Source organism: Entelurus aequoreus, linkage group LG12, assembly GCF_033978785.1.
Source record: "Entelurus aequoreus isolate RoL-2023_Sb linkage group LG12, RoL_Eaeq_v1.1, whole genome shotgun sequence".
Classification (NCBI taxonomy): Eukaryota; Metazoa; Chordata; class Actinopteri; order Syngnathiformes; family Syngnathidae; genus Entelurus; species Entelurus aequoreus.
In genome coordinates, this window is record NC_084742.1 from 5670126 (window position 1) to 5690243 (window position 20118).

At 38.3% G+C, this 20118-nt stretch overlaps 2 protein-coding genes across 2 annotated transcripts; both read left to right on the forward strand.

The window, feature by feature from the left end:
- Positions 1-1089: 1089 nt before the first annotated feature.
- LOC133662573 (class I histocompatibility antigen, F10 alpha chain-like) lies at positions 1090-7471 on the forward strand. Its single transcript, XM_062066687.1, has 7 exons — positions 1090-1357; positions 1530-1808; positions 3460-3768; positions 3952-4044; positions 4233-4342; positions 4761-4820; positions 7397-7471. Exons 1-7 carry the CDS (start codon positions 1156-1158, stop codon positions 7469-7471), a joined length of 1128 nt encoding a protein of 375 aa, XP_061922671.1. The 5' UTR covers positions 1090-1155.
- Positions 7472-12752: 5281 nt separating this feature from the next.
- On the forward strand, positions 12753-17675 carry LOC133662575 (class I histocompatibility antigen, F10 alpha chain-like). The gene is made up of 6 exons (XM_062066688.1): positions 12753-12807; positions 13723-13989; positions 14162-14440; positions 16337-16645; positions 16810-16902; positions 17626-17675. The coding sequence occupies exons 1-6, from the start codon at positions 12753-12755 to the stop codon at positions 17673-17675; spliced, it is 1053 nt and encodes a 350-aa protein (XP_061922672.1).
- The last annotated feature ends 2443 nt before the right edge of the window (positions 17676-20118 follow it).

A 20118-nucleotide genomic window follows, 5' to 3' on the forward strand; every position in this document is an offset into this window, starting at 1 on the left:
TTGGCTCAGGTGGCGCATTCTTAAAAGGGCCTCGACACTTCCTTGTTGGTGTTTCCTGATTGTTAGTCAGTTTGTCTTTCTCTGCGGGATTAAAAGTGGAAAACATCTTTTTATTTTGTGCTGACATCATGAACTTGTTTTTATTATGTCTTTTGGTCGTGCAAATGCACAGCGGGGCGCCTGGTAAGTCCTCCTTTTAAAAATAAATATATATATATATAAACATTATTCATAAATCCTCTTTGTGCCTCCACTTATTCTGTGAGTTTCTACTTATTAATTCTACTCGTTCTTATCTTATTCAAGCTTATTATTACCTTATCATTATTTGTTTGAAACATATCTATTTACAAAATCTAATCTGTCATTTATTTTTAATCCTAACATTTTTTACTTTGAGATAACAAGAATCACTTAATTGTTTTCATCTTCATTGTTGTTCAACTTGAACAAATTCACTCACTTTCCTGTCATCTTTAATTGAACTGTGACTGAGGAAATTCTCCTGAAATACATCAATATTATTTTTGTGTTTTATCATTTGTTTAAACTTTGAATGGGATTTATTGAACATATCATTTCCCACTAAAAAAGCTCATACAAATGATGTGAAAATAATTGATGTCTTTTCTTTTAATTAGGACAAACTAAATGCCTAAACAAATGTACAAATAATTTTGAAAAATACAAACTTGTTATTAAAGGTTAAACAATTTATTTAACCTCCTGTGACATAAATGTAAAATATTTATTGAGAAATGAAAGTAGTTATTAGTCTGTGTGTTGAGGGTGTGTACAACTTTGGGCGTCTACACATTCGTACTTGACATTATTCATCCTCCATTGGAGAAAAAAAATACGTTTATTTTCAAAATGTACAAACTGTCAACAGATGGCTTATTAAAATAAATGTTAGTAATATTATTATTGTGTTGTATTTTTCATAGACACCATGTGACTGTAGACTGTGATGTCTGGCAGTGTTTGATGTTCACTTTAAGACCCGACTGAAGACTGAATGACATCAAATATTCACACTGCAAGATTGTTGAACATGACACAAAATAATAAAAAGTTGCTCTTCTTTCAGTGATTCACACGCTGAAGTATTTCTACACTTCGTCCTCTCAAGTTCCAAACTTCCCAGAGTTTGTGATGGTTGGTTATGTTGATGAAGTCCAGGTGGTTCACTATGACAGCGAGAGCAGGAAAGCAGAAGCCAAACAGGACTGGATGAACCAAATCACAGAAGAGGATCCAAACTACTGGCAGAGAGAAACAGAGAACTGTGTTGTTGCTGAGCAAGTCTACAAAGTCAGCATTGAAAATCTTAAGAAGCGTTTCAACCAAACTGGAGGTTTGTTTATCTTGAACTTTCTACTATTCAAATATATTTGATGTACTCTTTTTATACTGTAGTAAAAACACACATTACTGCACTGACACTTGTCTCTGTCCATCCCATAATATTCTACATAAAACACATTGTGTGTGTTTCACTCTGCTTTACAACACTTTGTGTCTCTCAGGTGTTCACATTGTCCAGTGGATGTATGGATGTGAATGGAATGATGAGACTGATGAAGTTAAAGGTTGGAATCAGGAAGGTTATGATGGAGAAGATTTCATGTCGTTGGACATGAAGACATGGACATATACTGCAGCAAAACAACAAGCTTTCCCCACCAAACTCATGTTGGACCAGAACATACTTCTAATAAACAACCAAAAGTATTACTACACTGAGCATTGTCCTTCTTACTTGAAGAAGTATGTGAAGTATGGCAAGGAGGTCCTAATGAGAACAGGTAAAAACACACCTTGTACTTTCACCTTTTAACATGTTAGCACGCCTCCTATAGGAACATTACTGACATTACACTCTGTCTCTTTATACTTTTCTTTGTCACTTTCTCTCCATTCTCTTCTTTCTCTCCATCTTTACCTTCATTCTCTTCTTTCTCTCCATCGTTACCTTCATTCTCTTCTTTCTCTCCATCGGTACCTTCATTCTCTTCTTTCTCTCCATCTTTACCTTTATTCTCTTCTTTCTTTCCATCTTTACCTTTATTCTCTTCTTTCTTTCCATCTTTACCTTTATTCTCTTTTTTCTTTCCATCTTTACCTTTATTCTCACCTTTTTTCCATCTTTACCTTAATTTTCTATTTTTCTCCATATTTACTTTCATTCTCACCTTCTCTCCATCTTTACCTTCATTCTTTTTTCTCAATCTTTACCTTTATTCTCTTCTTTCTTTCCATCTTTACCTTTATTCTCTTATATCTTTCCATCTTTACCTTTATTCTCACCTTTTCTCTATCTTTACTTTCATTCTCTTTCTCTCCATCTTTGCCTTCATTCTTTTTTTTCTCAATCTTTACCTTTATTCTCTTCTTTCTTTCCATCTTTACCTTCTTTCTCTTAATCTTTACCTTTATTCTCTTCTTTTTTCCATCTTTACCTTTATTCTCACCTTTTCTCCATCTTTACCTTCATTTTCTTTCTCTCTATCATTACCTTCATTCTTTTTTTCTCAATCTTTACCTTTATTTTCTTCTTTCTTTCCATCTTTACCTTCATTCTCTTAATCTTTACCTTTATTCTCTGCTTTCTTTCCATCTTTACCTTCATTCTCTTAATCTTTACCTTTATTCTCTTCTGTCTTTCCATCTTTACCTTTAATCTCTTCTTTCTTTCCATCTTTACCTTTATTCTCACCTTTTCTCTATCTTTACTTTTATTCTCACCTTCCCTCCATCTTTACCTTCATTCTCTTTCTCTCCATCTTTGCCTACATTCTTTTTTTCTCAATCTTTACCTTTATTCTCTTCTTTCTTTCCATCTTTACCTTCATTCTCTTAATCTTTACCTTTATTCTCTTCTTTCTTTCCATCTTTACTTTCATTCACTTTTTTCTCTCATCTTTTCTTTCATTCTTTTTCTTCTCACAATCTTTACCTTCATTCTTCTTTTTTTCCATCTTTACCTCCACTCACACCTTCTTTCCATCTTTACCTTCATTCTCTCTTTTCCCCTTCATTCTTTCTTTTTTCTCTCCACTTTTACCTTCCCTCTCTTTTTTCTCTCCATCTTCATGCTCACATTCACTCCATCTTTAACTTCATTCTCTTTCTTTCCATATTTACATTTATTCTCACCTTCTCTCCATCTTCATCTCCGTTCACACCTTCCATCCATCTTCACCTCCGTTCACACCATCTTTACCTCCATTTCCAACTTCTCTCCATTTTCCCTTCCGTTCACAACTTCTCTCCATCTTCACCTCCGTTCACAACTTCTCTCCATTTTACCTCTGTTCACACCTCTCCATTGTATCTTCTTTTGGTCCTTTTCTTTCCATCTTCACCTCCGTCCACACCTTCTCTCCATCTTCACCTCCGTTCACACCTTCTCCCCACGTTGTCTTCTGTCCACACGTGACATCACTTCCTGTGCAGAGCTTCCAGAGGTGTTCCTCCTCCAGAAGACGCCGTCCTCTCCGGTCACCTGCATGGCGACAGGTTTCTACCCCGACCTAGCCGACCTGTTTTGGAGGAAAGACGGCGAGCAGATGTTCGAGGACGTGGAGCACGGAGAGCTGCTCCCCAACCACGACGGAACCTTCCAGATGTCGGTGGGGCTGAAAGTGGAGGTGACGGCCGACGTGGAGGGCAAGTACGAATGTGTGTTCCAGCTGTCTGGCGTCGAGGAGGACTTGGTCACCAAGCTGGAGAGAAGAAGCATCCTGAGCAACGCAAGCCATGAAGGTGAGAAAGACACATTTAGTTGGAGATGTTTCCTATCACAAGTCCACCTCTCGCCATTATTGATCCGTGTCGCCGTTATTGATCCATGTCACCATGACAACGCTTGACGTCTGCATGCAAAGTAGTCATGAAGGTTTCCTCTTCATGCTTTGTCACTCCACTTGTGCTTTTTGCTCTCAACAGACCACTGGAGCGTCGCCATCGGTGCCACGGCGGCGGTCGTGGCTGTGGCGGCCCTCCTGGCGGCCATCTTCCTCGTCAGGCGACACAGACAAGGTGAGGAACACAGATTTCCTTCTTTTACTTGTCATTGTTGTTTTTCTTCTTCTTTTCTTGTTTTTCTTTTCATTCTTCACTTTCTTTTTCTCTTCATTCTTCACTTTCTTTTTCTTCTTCTTCTTCTTCCCCTTCCCCTTTTTCTTATTCTTTTTTTTCCTTTTTCTTCCTCCTCCTCCTCCTCAAAGATCCACAGAGACAGAGCACCCACTCTCACATAGAAACACAGCGTGACGTGAGGAAAAAGTCCATTTCACCTTTTGTTTCTCTGTCATTTCAGCCAAATACGATCCAGCTCGTAAGTAAAACATATTTTCTTTGAGCCGCAAGAAACAAAGCCGTGGTGAAGCATCACTCATATGAAGGTCTGATGCAGACGTTTGTGACAAGTTTATCCTGAAAATCCCAACTTTCACAATAAAAGACAGAGTTTCCATCCATCAATACGCCACACTTTATATCGAACTTTTGACATGAGTCCTCATGATGAGGATCGACCAAATGAGACATCAAGTGTGCACATTCAGGTTTGCTGACTCATCAAGAATGTATCTTAGTCAGGAAGTAGAAGATCAGCACTCTGCTTCTTGATGTTTCTAAGTCACCCCTCAAAGATCTGATGTGAGTGATGAGGCACCTTCTGGATGTTCTTCCTCCACCAGTGTGAGGTGTTTGCTTAGCGGGAGTAACCGGCTCACGGTGCGTTTGTCCCACAGCTCGCCACGGCGGGGCCGAGCTCCCCGAGAACATGCCGGCTGAAGGCTGAGTCGGACGCGGTGAGTTAGCTCACATGGACTGTTTGCACCTCCCAATGTTCTTGGGACTTTGTGTGAAGAAGATTTTCAACTTGGATTCATGTGTGTTTGTTGGGAATGTGCTGAGTCATCTTCTTCCTCCAGGATGCTTTGTGCACAGAGAGATGTCTCCATGGCTGAGGCACGTCATCACACTTGGAGATGAGATGGAGATGTGCTTTCTTCTTCATCCGACTGCTTCTCTTGTTATACCATAGATTCTTCTTTGGCTGTTGGTGGCTTGATTAGAAAAATAAGTTGGTTGCTATGAAATCATTCGGGGCTCACGTTTCATCACTTTGACATCATGACAAGGATTTCCTCTGTCTTTGAATCACCGCTGCTTGTGATCAATATCACATTGTGTCACATCTCTGTCAATAAATTCCATTTGTTGTCCGCCACGGGCAATACCAAAGAGCTGCCGAAGATTGTAGACCCGCACAAGACCGGAATGGACTACAAGACCATCAGCTTGACCAACTGCAGGCATAATGCCGGGTTTATTTTGTAACATGTGCTTTTATTTTGACACTGATCAAACCGGATCACGTGCACAAAAAAAAAAATATTATCTTAGCATCAGCGTTCACTAATGATGAAAAAAACAAAAAGGTTGTGAAATCTTCCCAAATTGTAAAATACATAAAGACAAATTCCATCAAAGACAAAATAAAAACCATAGTAATGACTCTTTTTTTTTTTTCCCTAAATTTTTATCCTTTGCACGTTTCATGTTTTTTTGTATGTTCATTTTTTTTTGGGAATTATTTTGCTTCAATTTATAAAGACTGTTGGAAAATTGAAGTGGACAAATATGTTCATGTACATATTTTGAAAAACATGTTTACTTGCATTTTCTGATTGTTTGACTTTATTTGTGTCATAGTTTTGTTGAAATAAAGTTTGACAAAAAAAGAGCCCTGATTGGTCAGCTTGTCACATCATTTCCGGGGTTTTGCACAGCCCACCTTTGCTAACGTCTTCTAAGTGAATTGACTGAATTCTGTTACAAATTCCCACTTTTTCATTTGTGTTTTATCTTTATCAATGTGTGTTTTATATACCTGCCACATGTCTTATCTGTGTACTTTCAGCCATAGCATTGTTTTCAGTATTTACTCATGATTATTGCATTTGTCTTAAAGCACAGATCAAAATTGGCAACCATAAATCATGAAGCATTCGATACAATGTCAATACATCTTTCTATTCTATTCTAACCTAATTCTAGATTGTGGCAGACTACATGTAATATGTAAAATTGTCAATTGTTCTTTGAGTGCAATAAGAAAAGTGTACACCAGGCCTTGCCTTATTTTTGGTTTGTTAGTGTTTTTCCATGTTTAATGTTGAGTTCCTGTCCTGCACACCTTTTTTGTAGTTCCACTTCCTTTTGAGTGTCCTGCAGCAGCTTTATTTTGTCTCCCTGTGTTTAGTCGTCGCTATTTAAGTCTACGGTGCACTGCAAAAACTGATATCTAAGTAAGAATAAATATCTCAAATAAGGGTGACATTTGCTTATTTTCTGTCTGATAAGATAATTCTTCTCACTAAGCAGATTTTATGTTAGTGTTTTACTTGTTTTAAGTGTGTTGGTCCTAAATGATCTCAGTAAGATATTACAGCTTGTTGCTGAGATTTGATGACCTATATTGAGTAAAACATGCTTGAAACTAGAATATCAACTGTTGCAAAGCTGTGTCATCAACACTCACAAGTATAAAACTACTTTTTTAAAGTAATAATTTCTTACTTCAAGCATGAAAAAAAAAAAATCATGCGCATATCATTATGTCAAGATAATGGCACTAGCATTTACTTCATTTAAGAATATTTTTCAACATATTGGACAAAAAGGTCTCTTTTTCTATCAAGAAAAGTGCACTTGTTATTAGTGAGAATATACTTATTTTAAGGTATTTTTGGGTTCATTGAGGTTAGCTAATTTTACTTGTTTTGGAAAGTCCTGACAAGCCACATTTTCTTGTTCTATTGGCAGATAATTTTGCTTAGTTCAAGTAAAATACCCCTCATTTTTGTATTTTTTTTTCTTGTTTTTGAACACTGACTTTTTGCAGTGTGCTGTGGTCTTTGTCGGGAGATTGTTAAAAGTATGTATGCTGTTGAACGCTGTTCCCTCGTCTGACGCTTCCAAGTAAGTATGTTTCCGCATAGTCTTTTTTTCAATGCCGATAACTCCACTTTAAATGAGAAGTTTAAACCGGCAACTGCAGTGAATGGTGCGTCATGTGTTTCAGTAAAACGTAGATATATTTGTCTCTCTCAGAAAATGTAACTTTTATGGCAAACGTGCGCCCTTCTCTCTAATTGAGTCTAAAGTTAAATATCTCCCTCTCGTCACCACTAAACATGAAAAAAACGAACTTTCTAACTCGCTCAAACTCGGCCATTTCTCCACCAATTTGAAATCTAAGAACACCAGAACGTTCCCCAAAGCCTTCAGGCGCTGACGTTGTTGTCTAGAAGTGGATATTTCGAAGCGTCTGGCCACGATCTGACTTTGCTTGACATGATGGTTTTCTAAAATCACACAGGAGATGCTTTGTCCTGAGGAAGATGGCTACCCACCAGCTGCAGCCAATGAGGGGAACTCCTTTGAAGTCACATGACAGTCCCTCCCAGCCACAACACTTCCTCATTCTCCACCAATCACCTTTCAGACACGGTACGTTCACGAACATGGGACCTATGAAGTTAAATGTCGTTATAATACTGTAACATGTCTTTATAATATTATCCCTACGTCAAAGATGAAACGTTAAAGATTAAGTAAATGTGTGGTTGATGCTAGAACATTTAGAGTTGTGTTCTCAGATTAAGCAGTGGCTAGTAGCGTTATAATCGTTGCAGGGGGAACGATTTAAGTGAAACACACAACAGAACGCTGTCAGATCTCGAGTGTGGAATGACATAACTTGCTGTTGAAGTCGGTATAAAAATAACACGAGTAACTTTACAGATCTTCTATTTAAAGTTAATTTTTGTAACGGATGAGAGTGCAACAGTACGATCTTTAAACAGTAACTGAACGTAGATTTTTAAAAAAAAATTTTTTGTAAACTTTGTTACCATATTTTGTGCTTACTTATTTATTTTTAATTGTGTTTAAAGTGTACACTGATTACATCCTTTTACTAAAATAGGGACGTTTGTCGAAGATGGAACACATTATCCACAATTCCAACATTTATTATGGGTGTTCCAAAAAACAATTTTCTCCAATTGCGAACCCATTTCAAGAACCAATTAGATGTGTAATTGGAGGGTCCACTCAGACTGTACTTGGTACTTATTTAAGTTTATTACATTACGTTGTCATTAATTTGGAAGGAAACAATTTGTACTAGTATACCTTTCTTTTATTACTTTATGAACTATTTTTTTCATCGGGAAACAACATTTCATACTCTTGTGTCTTTTTATTACTTTTATTTATTAATGACATTTATTTCCTTCTGTTTCTATTTTGCAGCAAATTGGATTAACCACACAATTTTCCCTTTGGGAATTAATAAAGTAGTTAAATAAGTGTTTTACCATCTTATTAAACAAGCAATTAAACATAAATAAATGAATAAATATGTTATTTATATTTTGTTGTGTTGGACAAGCTGCTACTCTGACTAATGTCAGTGCCGCGTATGGAGATTGAAGTGCAACATAGGTGGTAAAAACATGTTTTTGCACTTGATAACATTGAATATGTCCACTTTTCCTTTTTTATGTGGTGTGGATTGTCATCAAATCTGCCACTTTTGGGATGTAGTCTAATAATAGGAGGCAAATAATCAGTTATTTGGGCGTAGATTGTATCCAGTTGTAGATTTATTTTTGACATGCTGTCATAAAAAGGCAGTTTATTTTAAATGCAGGTCTATTAGCTGCCCGGTAAACTGCCTGACTCAAACAGACTCAACTTAAGTCAAGTCAAGTCAACTTTATTTATATAGCACGTTTACAACAACTTTTAAATTGAACCAAAGTGCTGTACAGGTTAAAAAGCGTAGAGCAAAAAAACACAAAAAGAAAAAACAAACAAGGAACATAAACAATAAATGAGCCAAACAAGATAGTGCAAAGGCAATACGGCAAAAGGGGTCGAATAAAAAGTAAAAATGGCAAAATAAAAATAATAATAATAAAAGTGCGACAAATTGAAAAAAGACTAAAGCGAAGGGGGTCGGGGGTGAGGGGGGACTAGAAATAGTGGCCCAGTGGGCGGACTCAGCTCAGGTCAAAGGCCAGCAAGAAGAGGTAGGTCTTAAGAAGGGTTTTGAAGACCCCCAGGCTCTGGGCTGACTTAAACAACTTAAACGTGCATGACTCAATTATTAACTGGTTTACGTCAACAATAATGTAATAAATTATATTCAACAATTAACATATTAAATAGGGATCTTTATCTTCTATTTTCATCATTGACAAAGGGAATTTATAACAATGTTTATTGCATTTAAGTCGTTTGTTAGTCAATGTTTACATTTGAATGAACAAACACACTGCATGTCCCTCGCATTAACCAGAGATTTCGCAAGTAATTACACCCACATCTATTTTTCTCCTTCTATTTCGAAGGGAGATGCTTGGATCCATTCAGTATTTTTGGGGAAAGCATTATGTCAGGTTTTCAGTGTGTTGAAAATATGCGTTCCAGTGGAAGTCATTGTGCGACCAGAATGTATGTAAGTGTATACTAAAGGAATACCACTGTCCACGCATGCGCGAAGAGCAGGTCACTTCCGAGACTTGCAATATTTTACGACGGAGCTTCTGCCACATCATCCATCCATTTTCTACCGCTTGTCCCTTTTTGGGGTCGCGGGCTGCTATACATCATGTTTTGTGACATTTATGTTTTGTCAATGTTTTGTATAAAAATAATATCTTCCCTGGGAGTATAAGAGAACAAGAATATAAACATGAACAAGGGGTAGATTTAACAAATTTAGGGAGTTTTATCGCCACATTTTCCATCCCTTTTACTTTTCTGTCGTTGCAATAAATAAATCAATCAAAGTTTATTTATATAGCCTGTCAGAATAATTGTATCTAAGTTATCACAAAACTTTGTGTTGCCATGAGTTCCCGGCGAGAGGACAAAAGCTGTCTTTGATCCTACCAAGCAGAAGGCTTGTAAAACTCCACTGTGTACGATGAGAAGCGACATGAAGGTGTTGGTTTCTTTCTTCTATTGTAATCCACAGGAAGATTTTGTCTTGACCCGAGATCTACAAAGCGGAGAGGAAGCAGGACCTGACGCAAGCTCCAGGCATCTTTTCTTTGAACTGTTTTGTGACCGAGGGCAACGGCTGTTTACGACCCCCCTCCCCCCTTAGAAACAGCTGTTGCCATGTAATCAGGGAAAGTCCAAATAAAGGAGGAGGCGTGCAATCTTTCGTCAGAGCGTGGTGGAAGACTGTACAAAGAGTACAGCCCAGACGTTTCTCCTCAATGAGCTAAATTGAATTCTGTCTCTGTTTAATTCCTTGCTTCTTGTCTGTTTAATAGAAGTCATCAGTGTTTGAACCTGATATAGCCCTTAATCACAAATGACGCACAGTTTCCAAAATAAATACTGTATTCCTAAGTAACTTTTGTTTGGTTTTGTATGTAATCTTTTTTATAAAATATTGTTATTCAAATAAAGATTACAAAAGAGAAAACCATGGTAACTGGGATGGCGGGCACGATCGTAACTGCCGTAAAACCATTTGACGGAAGTGACGTGGTCTTTGCGCGTTTGTGGACCGATCGTGTAGTGACAGTCACAGGCCATCGTGAATTTCGACCCACCGACCAAACAAAACTGTTTCCACATAACACTCGCCACACGCATAAGGTGCCGTGACGAACATCGGGATTTTGAACATCAAACAAATTGTAGCGTCCAGACAGTCACACGGAATCCGATGCGCTTTGAACTTTTAATCGCCAAATTTACCCCAACAATTTAATTCCTCTCCAACACTGTCCTTCTTCTGTCCTCAGGCTGGTATACTTTTCGGCCACCGGGTGGCGGTAGAGACTCCATGTTTTACCTGAAGAAACCTTACTTCTGACCTTTTCACCTTATTGATCTCATCTTTACTGCTGCTTGGCTGACTTCAGTTCAGAGACGACATGAGCTCCATTTTCACATTTTTTATTTCATAACAGATTAAAAAACAAAGGACGTTGTTATTGTGAGAATGCTGCAGAGCATTGTCCATCCATCCATCCATTTTCTTCCGCTTATCCGAGGTCAGGTCGCGGGGGCAGCAGCCTAAGCAGGGAAGCCCAGACTACCCTCTCCCCAGCCACTTCGTCCAGCTCCTCCCGGGGGATCCCGAGGCGTTCCCAGGCCAGCCGGGAGAGATAGTCTTCCCAACCTGTCCTGGGTCTTCCCCCGTGGCCTCCTACCGGTCGAACTTGTCCGAAACACCTCCCTAGGGAGGCGTTTGCGTGGCATCCTGACCAGATGTCTGAACCACCTCATCTGGCTCCTCTCGATGTGGAGGAGCAGCGGCTTTACTTTGAGCTCCCCCCGGATGACAGAGCTTCTCACCCTATCTCTAAGGGAGAGCCCCGCCACCCGGCGGAGGAAACTCATTTCGGCCGCTTGTACCCGTGATCTTGTCCTTTCGGTCATAACCCAAAGCTCATGACCATAGGTGAGGATGGGAACGTAGATCGACCGGTAAATTGAGAGCTTTGCCTTCCGGCTCAGCTCCTTCTTCACCACAACGGATCGATACAGCGTCCGCATTACTGAAGACGCCGCACCGATCCACCTGTCGATCTCACGATGCACTCTTCCCTCACTCGTGAACAAGACTCCGAGGTACTTGAACTCCTCCACTTGGGGCAAGATCTGCGGACGACCCGCAGAGCATTGTTGTTATAATTATTATTAATACTGCATCATTTTTTTCCACACTCAACTACGTTCACATTTCTCAACTTATTAAAACTATTCCAGGATGAAAACATTCAGTATATTCAGACAAACAATATTACACATCCCCAAACTTATTACTTTATTATTGTATTAATAAAATATATGTATTATTATATTAAATAGTCCGCATTTTCAAAACATGAATTGCGTCAAAGTCAAATAAGCTTGTAAGTGTTTTTTGCCAACATGTCCTTACTTGACAGTGGCATCTAAAAATGTTGAAAAAAGTTAACATCAGTCAATGTTTGGCTTCACCGTGTCTAATTTTACTTTCACTTTCCTTTTCTTTGATGATTTGCCCACCAAAAGCGTCTGCCTCACACTTTTCCCCACTTTCAGCACTTTGATCAATCGCATGAATGCTTTCAAGTTAGTTATAAGAGCGGTTGCCCTTCTCGATGCAACACTGTCCGGGAATCGAACCCATGCAAGGCAGAAGCGTGTCCCGTTACACCACCAGGGACGCCTTACGCTTGGAAGACATAATGGAGGTTCAAATTCAGAAGTGAAATAAAAAGAAGAAAAGTGGGGACGCACTTTCTGCCCTGTCAATCATTATTTGTATGCTTTCTTGAGAGGACTATAATACGATTTAAATTTCATCTTCGTTCCTCTTTCTTTCTTTTTCTTTCCATCCAATAAATAAGTGGGTGAACATTAGAAGAAAACAAACCTCTGATAGGGAAATTTGGCTGCAAACTTGACGCGCCGGTTTTTCTTGTCAGGTCACGTGATTTCCCAGAAAACGCTACTCAAGCATTTACCTAACATGGCCACAAGGGGCGCTCTCTATCAACGATGACGTCACAGAATGCTGACTCCTCATTGGCTCAGGTGGCGCATTCTTAAAAGAGCCTCGACACTTCCTTGTTGGTGTTTCCTGGTTGTTAGTCAGTTTGTCTTTCTCTGCGGGATTAAAAGTGGAAAACATATTTTTATTTTGTGCTGACATCATGAACTTGTTTTTATTCTGTCTTCTGGTCGTGCAAATGCACAGCGGGGCGCCTGGTAAGTCCTCCTTTTTAAAAAAAAAATACATTTATAAACATTATTCATAAATCCTCTTTGTGCCTCCACTTATTCTGTGAGTTTCTACTTATTAATTATACTCGTTCTTATCTTAATCAAGCTTATTATTACCTTATCATGATTCGTTTGAAACAGGTTATATTTTGTAAATAAATATGTCATTTATTTTTAATCCTAACATTTTTTACTTTGAGATAACAAGAATAACGTCATTGTTTTCATCTTCATTGTTGTTCAACTTGAACAAATTCAATCACTTTCCTGTCATCTTTAATTGAACTGTGACTGAGGAAATTCTCCTGAAATACATCAATATTATTTTTGTGTTTTATCATTTGTTTAAACTTTGAATGGGATTTATTGAACATATCATTTCCCACTAAAAAAGCTCATACAAATGATGTGAAAATAATTGATGTCTTTTCTTTTAATTAGGACAAACAAAATGCCTAAACAAATGTTTAGATATACACAAATAATTTTGAAAAATACAAACTTGTTATTAAAGGTTAAACAATTTATTTAACCTCCTGTGACATAAATGTAAAATATTTATTGAGAAATGAAAGTAGTTATTAGTCTGTGTGTTGAGGGTGTGTACAACTTTGGGCGTCTACACATTTGTACTTGACATTATTCATCCTCCATTGGAGAAAAAAAATATGTTTATTTTCAAAATGTACAAACTGTCAACAGATGGCTTATTAAAATAAATGTTAGTAATATTATTATTGTGTTGTATTTTTCATAGACACCATGTGACTGTAGACTGTGATGTCTGGCAGTGTTTGATGTTCACTTTAAGACCCGACTGAAGACTGAATGACATCAAATATTCACACTGCAAGATTGTTGAACATGACACAAAATAATAAAAAGTTGCTCTTCTTTCAGTGATTCACACGCTGAAGTATTTCTACACTTCGTCCTCTCAAGTTCCAAACTTCCCAGAGTTTGTGATGGTTGGTTATGTTGATGAAGTCCAGGTGGTTCACTATGACAGCGAGAGCAGGAAAGCAGAAGCCAAACAGGACTGGATGAACCAAATCACAGAAGAGGATCCAAACTACTGGCAGAGAAACACAGAGATCTGTGTTGCTCAGGAGCAAGTCAACAAAGTCAGCATTGAAATTCTTAAGAAGCGTTTCAACCAAACTGGAGGTTTGTTTATCTTGAACTTTCTACTATTCAAATATATTTGAAGTACTCTTTTTATACTGTAGTAAAAACACACATTACTGCACTGACACTTGTCTCTGTCCATCCCATAATATTCTACATAAAACACATTGTGTGTGTTTCACTCTGCTTTACAACACTTTGTGTCTCTCAGGTGTTCACATTGTCCAGAGGATGTATGGATGTGAATGGAATGATGAGACTGATGAAGTTAAAGGTTGGCGTCAGTATGGTTATGATGGAGAAGATTTCATGTCGTTGGACATGAAGACATGGACATATACTGCAGCAAAACAACAAGCTTTCCCCTCCAAACTCAAGTGGGACCAGGACATACATCTAATGAACAACCAAAAGTATTACTACACTGAGGAATGTCCTTCTTACTTGAAGAAGTATGTGAAGTATGGCAAGGAGGTCCTAATGAGAACAGGTAGAAACACACCTTGTACTTTCACCTTTTAACATGTTAGCACGCCCCCTATAGGAACATTACTGACATTACACTCTGTCTCTTTATACTTTTCTTTGTCACTTTCTCTCCATCCTCTTCTTTCTCTCCATCTTTACCTTCATTCTCTTCTTTCTCTCCATCGTTACCTTCATTCTCTTCTTTCTCTCCATCGGTACCTTCATTCTCTTCTTTCTCTCCATCTTTACCTTTATTCTCTTCTTTCTCTCCATCTTTACCTTTATTCTCTTCTTTCTTTCCATCTTTACCTTTATTCTCACCTTTTTTCCATCTTTACCTTAATTTTCTATTTTTCTCCATATTTACTTTCATTCTCACCTTCTCCATCTTTACCTTCATTCTTTTTTCTCAATCTTTACCCTTATTCTCTTCTTTCTTTCCATCTTTACCTTTATTCTCTTCTTTCTTTCCATCTTTACCTTTATTCTCACCTTTTCTCTATCTTTACTTTCATTCTCTTTCTCTCCATCTTTGCCTTCATTCTTTTTTTCTCAATCTTTACCTTTATTCTCTTCTTTCTTTCCATCTTTACCTTCATTCTCTTAATCTTTACCTTTATTCTCTTCTTTCTTTCCATCTTTACCTTTATTCTCACCTTTTCTCCATCTTTACCTTCATTCTCTTTCTCTCTATCATTACCTTCATTCTTTTTTTCTCAATCTTTACCTTTTATTTTCTTCTTTCTTTCCATCTTTACCTTCATTCTCTTAATCTTTACCTTTATTCTCTTCTTTCTTTCCATCTTTACCTTCATTCTCTTAATCTTTACCTTTATTCTCTTCTGTCTTTCCATCTTTACCTTTATTCTCTTCTTTCTTTCCATCTTTACCTTTATTCTCACCTTTTCTCTATCTTTACTTTTATTCTCACCTTCCCTCCATCTTTACCTTCATTCTCTTTCTCTCCATCTTTACCTTCATTCTTTTTTTCTCAATCTTTACCTTTATTCTCTTCTTTCTTTCCATCTTTACCTTCATTCTCTTAATCTTTACCTTTATTCTCTTCTTTCTTTCCATCGTTACCTTTATTTTCACCTTTTCTCCATCTTTACCTTCATTCTCTTTCTCTCCATCATTACCTTCATTCTTTTTTTCTCAATCTTTACCTTTATTCTCTTCTTTCTTTCCATCTTTACCTTCATTCTCTTAATCTTTACCTTTATTCTCACCTTTTCCCCATCTTTACTTTCATTCTCACCTTCTCTCCATCTTTACCTTCATTCTCTTTATCTCCATCTTTACCTTCATTCTTTTTTTCTCAATCTTTACATTTATTCTCTTCTTTCTTTCCATCTTTACTTTCATTCACTTTTTTCTCTGATCTTTTCTTTCATTCTTTTTCTTCTCACAATCTTTACCTTCATTCTTCTTTTTTTCCATCTTTACCTCCACTCACACCTTCTCTCCATCTTTACCTTCATTCTCTCTTTTCCCCTTCATTCTTTCTTTTTTCTCTCCACTTTTACCTTCTCTCTCTCTTTTCTCTCCATCTTCATGCTCACATTCACTCCATCTTTAACTTCATTCTCTTTCTTTCCATATTTACATTTATTCTCACCTTCTCTCCATCTTCATCTCCGTTCACACCTTCCATCCATCTTCACCTCCGTTCACACCATCTTTACCTCCATTTCCAACTTCTCTCCATTTTCACTTCCGTTCACAACTTCTCTCCATCTTCACCTCCGTTCACAACTTCTCTCCATTTTACCTCTGTTCACACCTCTCCATTGTATCTTCTTTTTGTCCTTTTCTTTCCGTCTTCACCTCCGTTCACACCTTCTCTCCATCTTCACCTCCGTTCACACCTTCTCTCCACGTTGTCTTCTGTCCACACGTGACATCACTTCCTGTGCAGAGCTTCCAGAGGTGTTCCTCCTCCAGAAGACGCCGTCCTCTCCGGTCACCTGCATGGCGACAGGTTTCTACCCCGACCTAGCCGACCTGTTTTGGAGGAAAGACGGCGAGCAGATGTTCGAGGACGTGGAGCACGGAGAGCTGCTCCCCAACCACGACGGAACCTTCCAGATGTCGGTGGAGCTGAAAGTGGAGGTGACGGCCGACGTGGAGGGCAAGTACGAATGTGTGTTCCAGCTGTCTGGCGTCGAGGAGGACTTGGTCACCAAGCTGGAGAGAAGAAGCATCCTGAGCAACGCAAGCCATGAAGGTGAGAAAGACACATTTAGTTGGAGATGTTTCCTATCACAAGTCCACCTGTCACCATTATTGATCCGTGTCACCATGACAACGCTTGACGTCTGCATGCAAAGTAGTCATGAAGGTTTCCTCTTCATGCTTTGTCACTCCACTTGTGCTTTTTGCTCTCAACAGACCACTGGAGCGTCGCCATCTGTGCCACGGCGGCGGTCTTGGCTGTGGCGGCCCTCCTGGCGGCCATCTTCCTCGTCAGGCGACACAGACAAGGTGAGGAACACAGATTTCCTTCTTTTACTTGTCATCATTTTTTTTCTTCTTCTTTTCTTCTTTTTCTTTTCATTCTTCACTTTCTTATTCTTTTCATTCTTCACTTTCTTTTTCTTCTTTCGCCCTTTCTCTTTTTCTTCTTCTTCCCCTTTTTCTTATTTTTTTCCCCCTTTTTCCTTCTCCTCCTCCTCAAAGATCCACAGAGACAGAGCACCCACTCTCACATAGAAACACAGCGTGGCGTGAGGAAAAAGTCCATTTCACCTTTTGTTTCTCTGTCATTTCAGCCCAATACGATCCAGCTCGTAAGTAAAACATATTTTCTTTGAGCCGCAAGAAACAAAGCCGTGGTGAAGCATCACTCATATGAAGGTCCGATGCAGACGTTTGTGACAAGTTTAGCCTGAAAATGCCAACTTTCACAATAAAACACAGAGTTTCCATCCATCAATATGCCACACTTTATATCGAACTTTTGACATGAGTCCTCATGATGAGGATCGACCAAATGAGACATCAAGTGTGCACATTCAGGTTTGCTGACTCATCAAGAATGTATCTTAGTCAGGAAGTAGAAGATCAGCACTCTGCTTCTTGATGTTTCTAAGTCACCCCTCAAAGATCTGATGTGAGTGATGAGGCACCTTCTGGATGTTCTTCCTCCACCAGTGTGAGGTGTTTGCTTAGCGGGAGTAACCGGCTCACGGTGCGTTTGTCCCACAGCTCGCCACGGCGGGGCCGAGCTCCCCGAGAACATGCCGGCTGAAGGCTGAGTGGAACGTGGTGAGTTAGCTCACATGGACTGTTTGCATCTCTAAATGTTCTTGGGACTTTGTGTGAAGAAGATGTTCAACTTGGATTCATGTGTGTTTGTTGGGAATGTGCTGAGTCATCTTCTTCCTCCAGGATGCTTTGTGCACAGAGAGATGTCTCCATGGCTGAGGCACGTCATCACACTTGGAGATGAGATGGAGATGTGCTTTCTTCTTCATCCGACTGCTTCTCTTGTTATACCATAGATTCTTCTTTGGCTGTTGGTGGCTTGATTAGAAAAATAAGTTGGTTGCTATGAAATCATTCGGGGCTCACGTTTCATCACTTTGACATCATGACAAGGATTTCCTCTTTCTTTGAATCACCGCTGCTTGTGATCAATATCACATTGTGTCACATCTCTGTCAATAAATTCCGTTTGTTGTCCGCCACGGGCAAGACCAAAGAGCTGCCGAAGATTGTAGACCCGCACAAGACCGGAATGGACTACAAGACCATTAGCTTGACCAACTGCAGGCATAATGCCGGGTTTATTTTGTAACATGTGCTTTTATTTTGACACAGATCAAACTGGATCACAGGCACATAAAAAAAATATTATCTTAGCATCAGCGTTCACTAATGATGACAAAGACAAAAAGGTTGTGAAATCTTCCCAAATTGTAAAAGACATAAAGACAAAATAAAAACCAAAGTAATGACTCTTTTTTTCCCCCTAAATTTTTATCCTTTGCACGTTTCATGTTTTTTCGTATGTTCTATTTTTTTGGTAATTATTTTGCTTCAATTTATAAAGACTGTTGGAAAATTAAAGTGAACAAATATGTTCATGTACATATTTTGAAAAACATGTTTACTTGCATTTTCTGATTGTTTGACTTTATTTGTGTCATAGTTTTTGTTGAAATAAAGTTTGACAAAAAAAAGAGCCCTGATTGGTCAGCTTGTCACATAATTTCCGGGGTTTTGCACAGCCCACCTTAGCTAACGTCTTCTAAGTGAATTGACTGAATTCTGTTACAAATTCCCACTTTTTCATTTGTGTTTTATCTTTATCAATGTGTGTTTTATATACCTGCCACATGTCTTATCTGTGTACTTTCAGCCATAGCATTGTTTTCAGTATTTACTCATGATTATTGCATTTGTCTTAAAGCACAGATCAAAATTGGCAACCATAAATCATAATCAAGCATTCGATACAATGTCAATACATCTTTCTATTCTATTCTAACGTAATTCTAGATTGTGGCAGACTACATGTAATATGTAAAATTGTCAATTGTTCTTTGAGTGCAATAAGAAAAGTGTACGCCTTGGTTTGTTAGTGTTTTTCCATGTTTAATGTTGAGTTCCTGTCCTGCACACCTTTTTTGTAGTTCCACTTCCTTTTGAGTGTCCTGCAGCAGCTTTATTTTGTCTCCCTGTGTTTAGTCGTCGCTATTTAAGTCTACGGTGCACTGCAAAAACTGATATCTAAGTAAGATTAAATATCTCAAATTTTACTTGTTTTAAGTGTGTTGGTCCTAAATGATCTCAGTAAGATATTACAGCTTGTTGCTGAGATTTGATGACCTATATTGAGTAAAACATGCTTGAAACTAGAATATCAACTGTTGCAAAGCTGTGTCATCAACACTCACAAGTATAAACTACTTTTTTAAAGTAATAATTTCTTACTTCAAGCATGAAAAAAAAAAAATCATGCGCATATCATTATGTCAAGATAATGGCACTAGCATTTACTTCATTTAAGAATATTTTTCAACATATTGGACAAAAAGGTCTCTTTTTTCTATCAAGAAAAGTGCACTTGTTATTAGTGAGAATATACTTATTTTAAGGTATTTTTGGGTTCATTGAGGTTAGTCCTAGCTGACAAGCCACATTTTCTTGTTCTATTGGCAGATAATTTTGCTTAGTTCAAGTAAAATACCCCTCATTTTTGTATTTTTTTTTCTTGTTTTTGAACACTGACTTTTTGCAGTGTGCTGTGGTCTTTGTCGGGAGATTGTTAAAAGTATGTATGCTGTTGAACGCTGTTCCCTCGTCTGACGCTTCCAAGTAAGTATGTTTCCGCATAGTCTTTTTTTTCAATGCCGATAACTCCACTTTAAATGAGAAGTTTAAACCGGCAACTGCAGTGAATGGTGCGTCATGTGTTTCAGTAAAACGTAGATATATTTGTCTCTCTCAGAAAATGTAACTTTTATGACAAACGTGCGCCCTTCTCTCTAATTGAGACTAAAGTTAAATATCTCCCTCTCGTCACCACTAAACATGAAAAATTCGAACTTTCTAACTCGCTGAAACTCGGCCATTTCTCCACCAATTTGAAATCTAAGAACACCAAACGTTCCCCAAAGCCTTCAGGCGCTGACGTTGTTGTCGAGAAGTGGATATTTCGAAGCGTCTGGCCACGATCTGACTTTGCTTGACATG

Excerpts from the sequence above, each read along its gene's own strand:
- LOC133662573 (XM_062066687.1), top strand. The coding sequence starts at position 1,156 with ATGGTTGGTTATGTTGATGAAGTCCAGGTGGTTCACTATGACAGCGAG. Across the intron at positions 4,045-4,232 it reads CGTCAGGCGACACAGACAAG|ATCCACAGAGACAGAGCACC; the intron begins GTGAGGAACACA and ends TCCTCCTCAAAG. Across the intron at positions 4,343-4,760 it reads AGCCAAATACGATCCAGCTC|CTCGCCACGGCGGGGCCGAG; the intron begins GTAAGTAAAACA and ends TTTGTCCCACAG.
- LOC133662575 (XM_062066688.1), top strand. The coding sequence starts at position 12,753 with ATGAACTTGTTTTTATTCTGTCTTCTGGTCGTGCAAATGCACAGCGGG. Across the intron at positions 12,808-13,722 it reads AATGCACAGCGGGGCGCCTG|TGATTCACACGCTGAAGTAT; the intron begins GTAAGTCCTCCT and ends CTCTTCTTTCAG. Across the intron at positions 16,903-17,625 it reads CGTCAGGCGACACAGACAAG|CTCGCCACGGCGGGGCCGAG; the intron begins GTGAGGAACACA and ends TTTGTCCCACAG.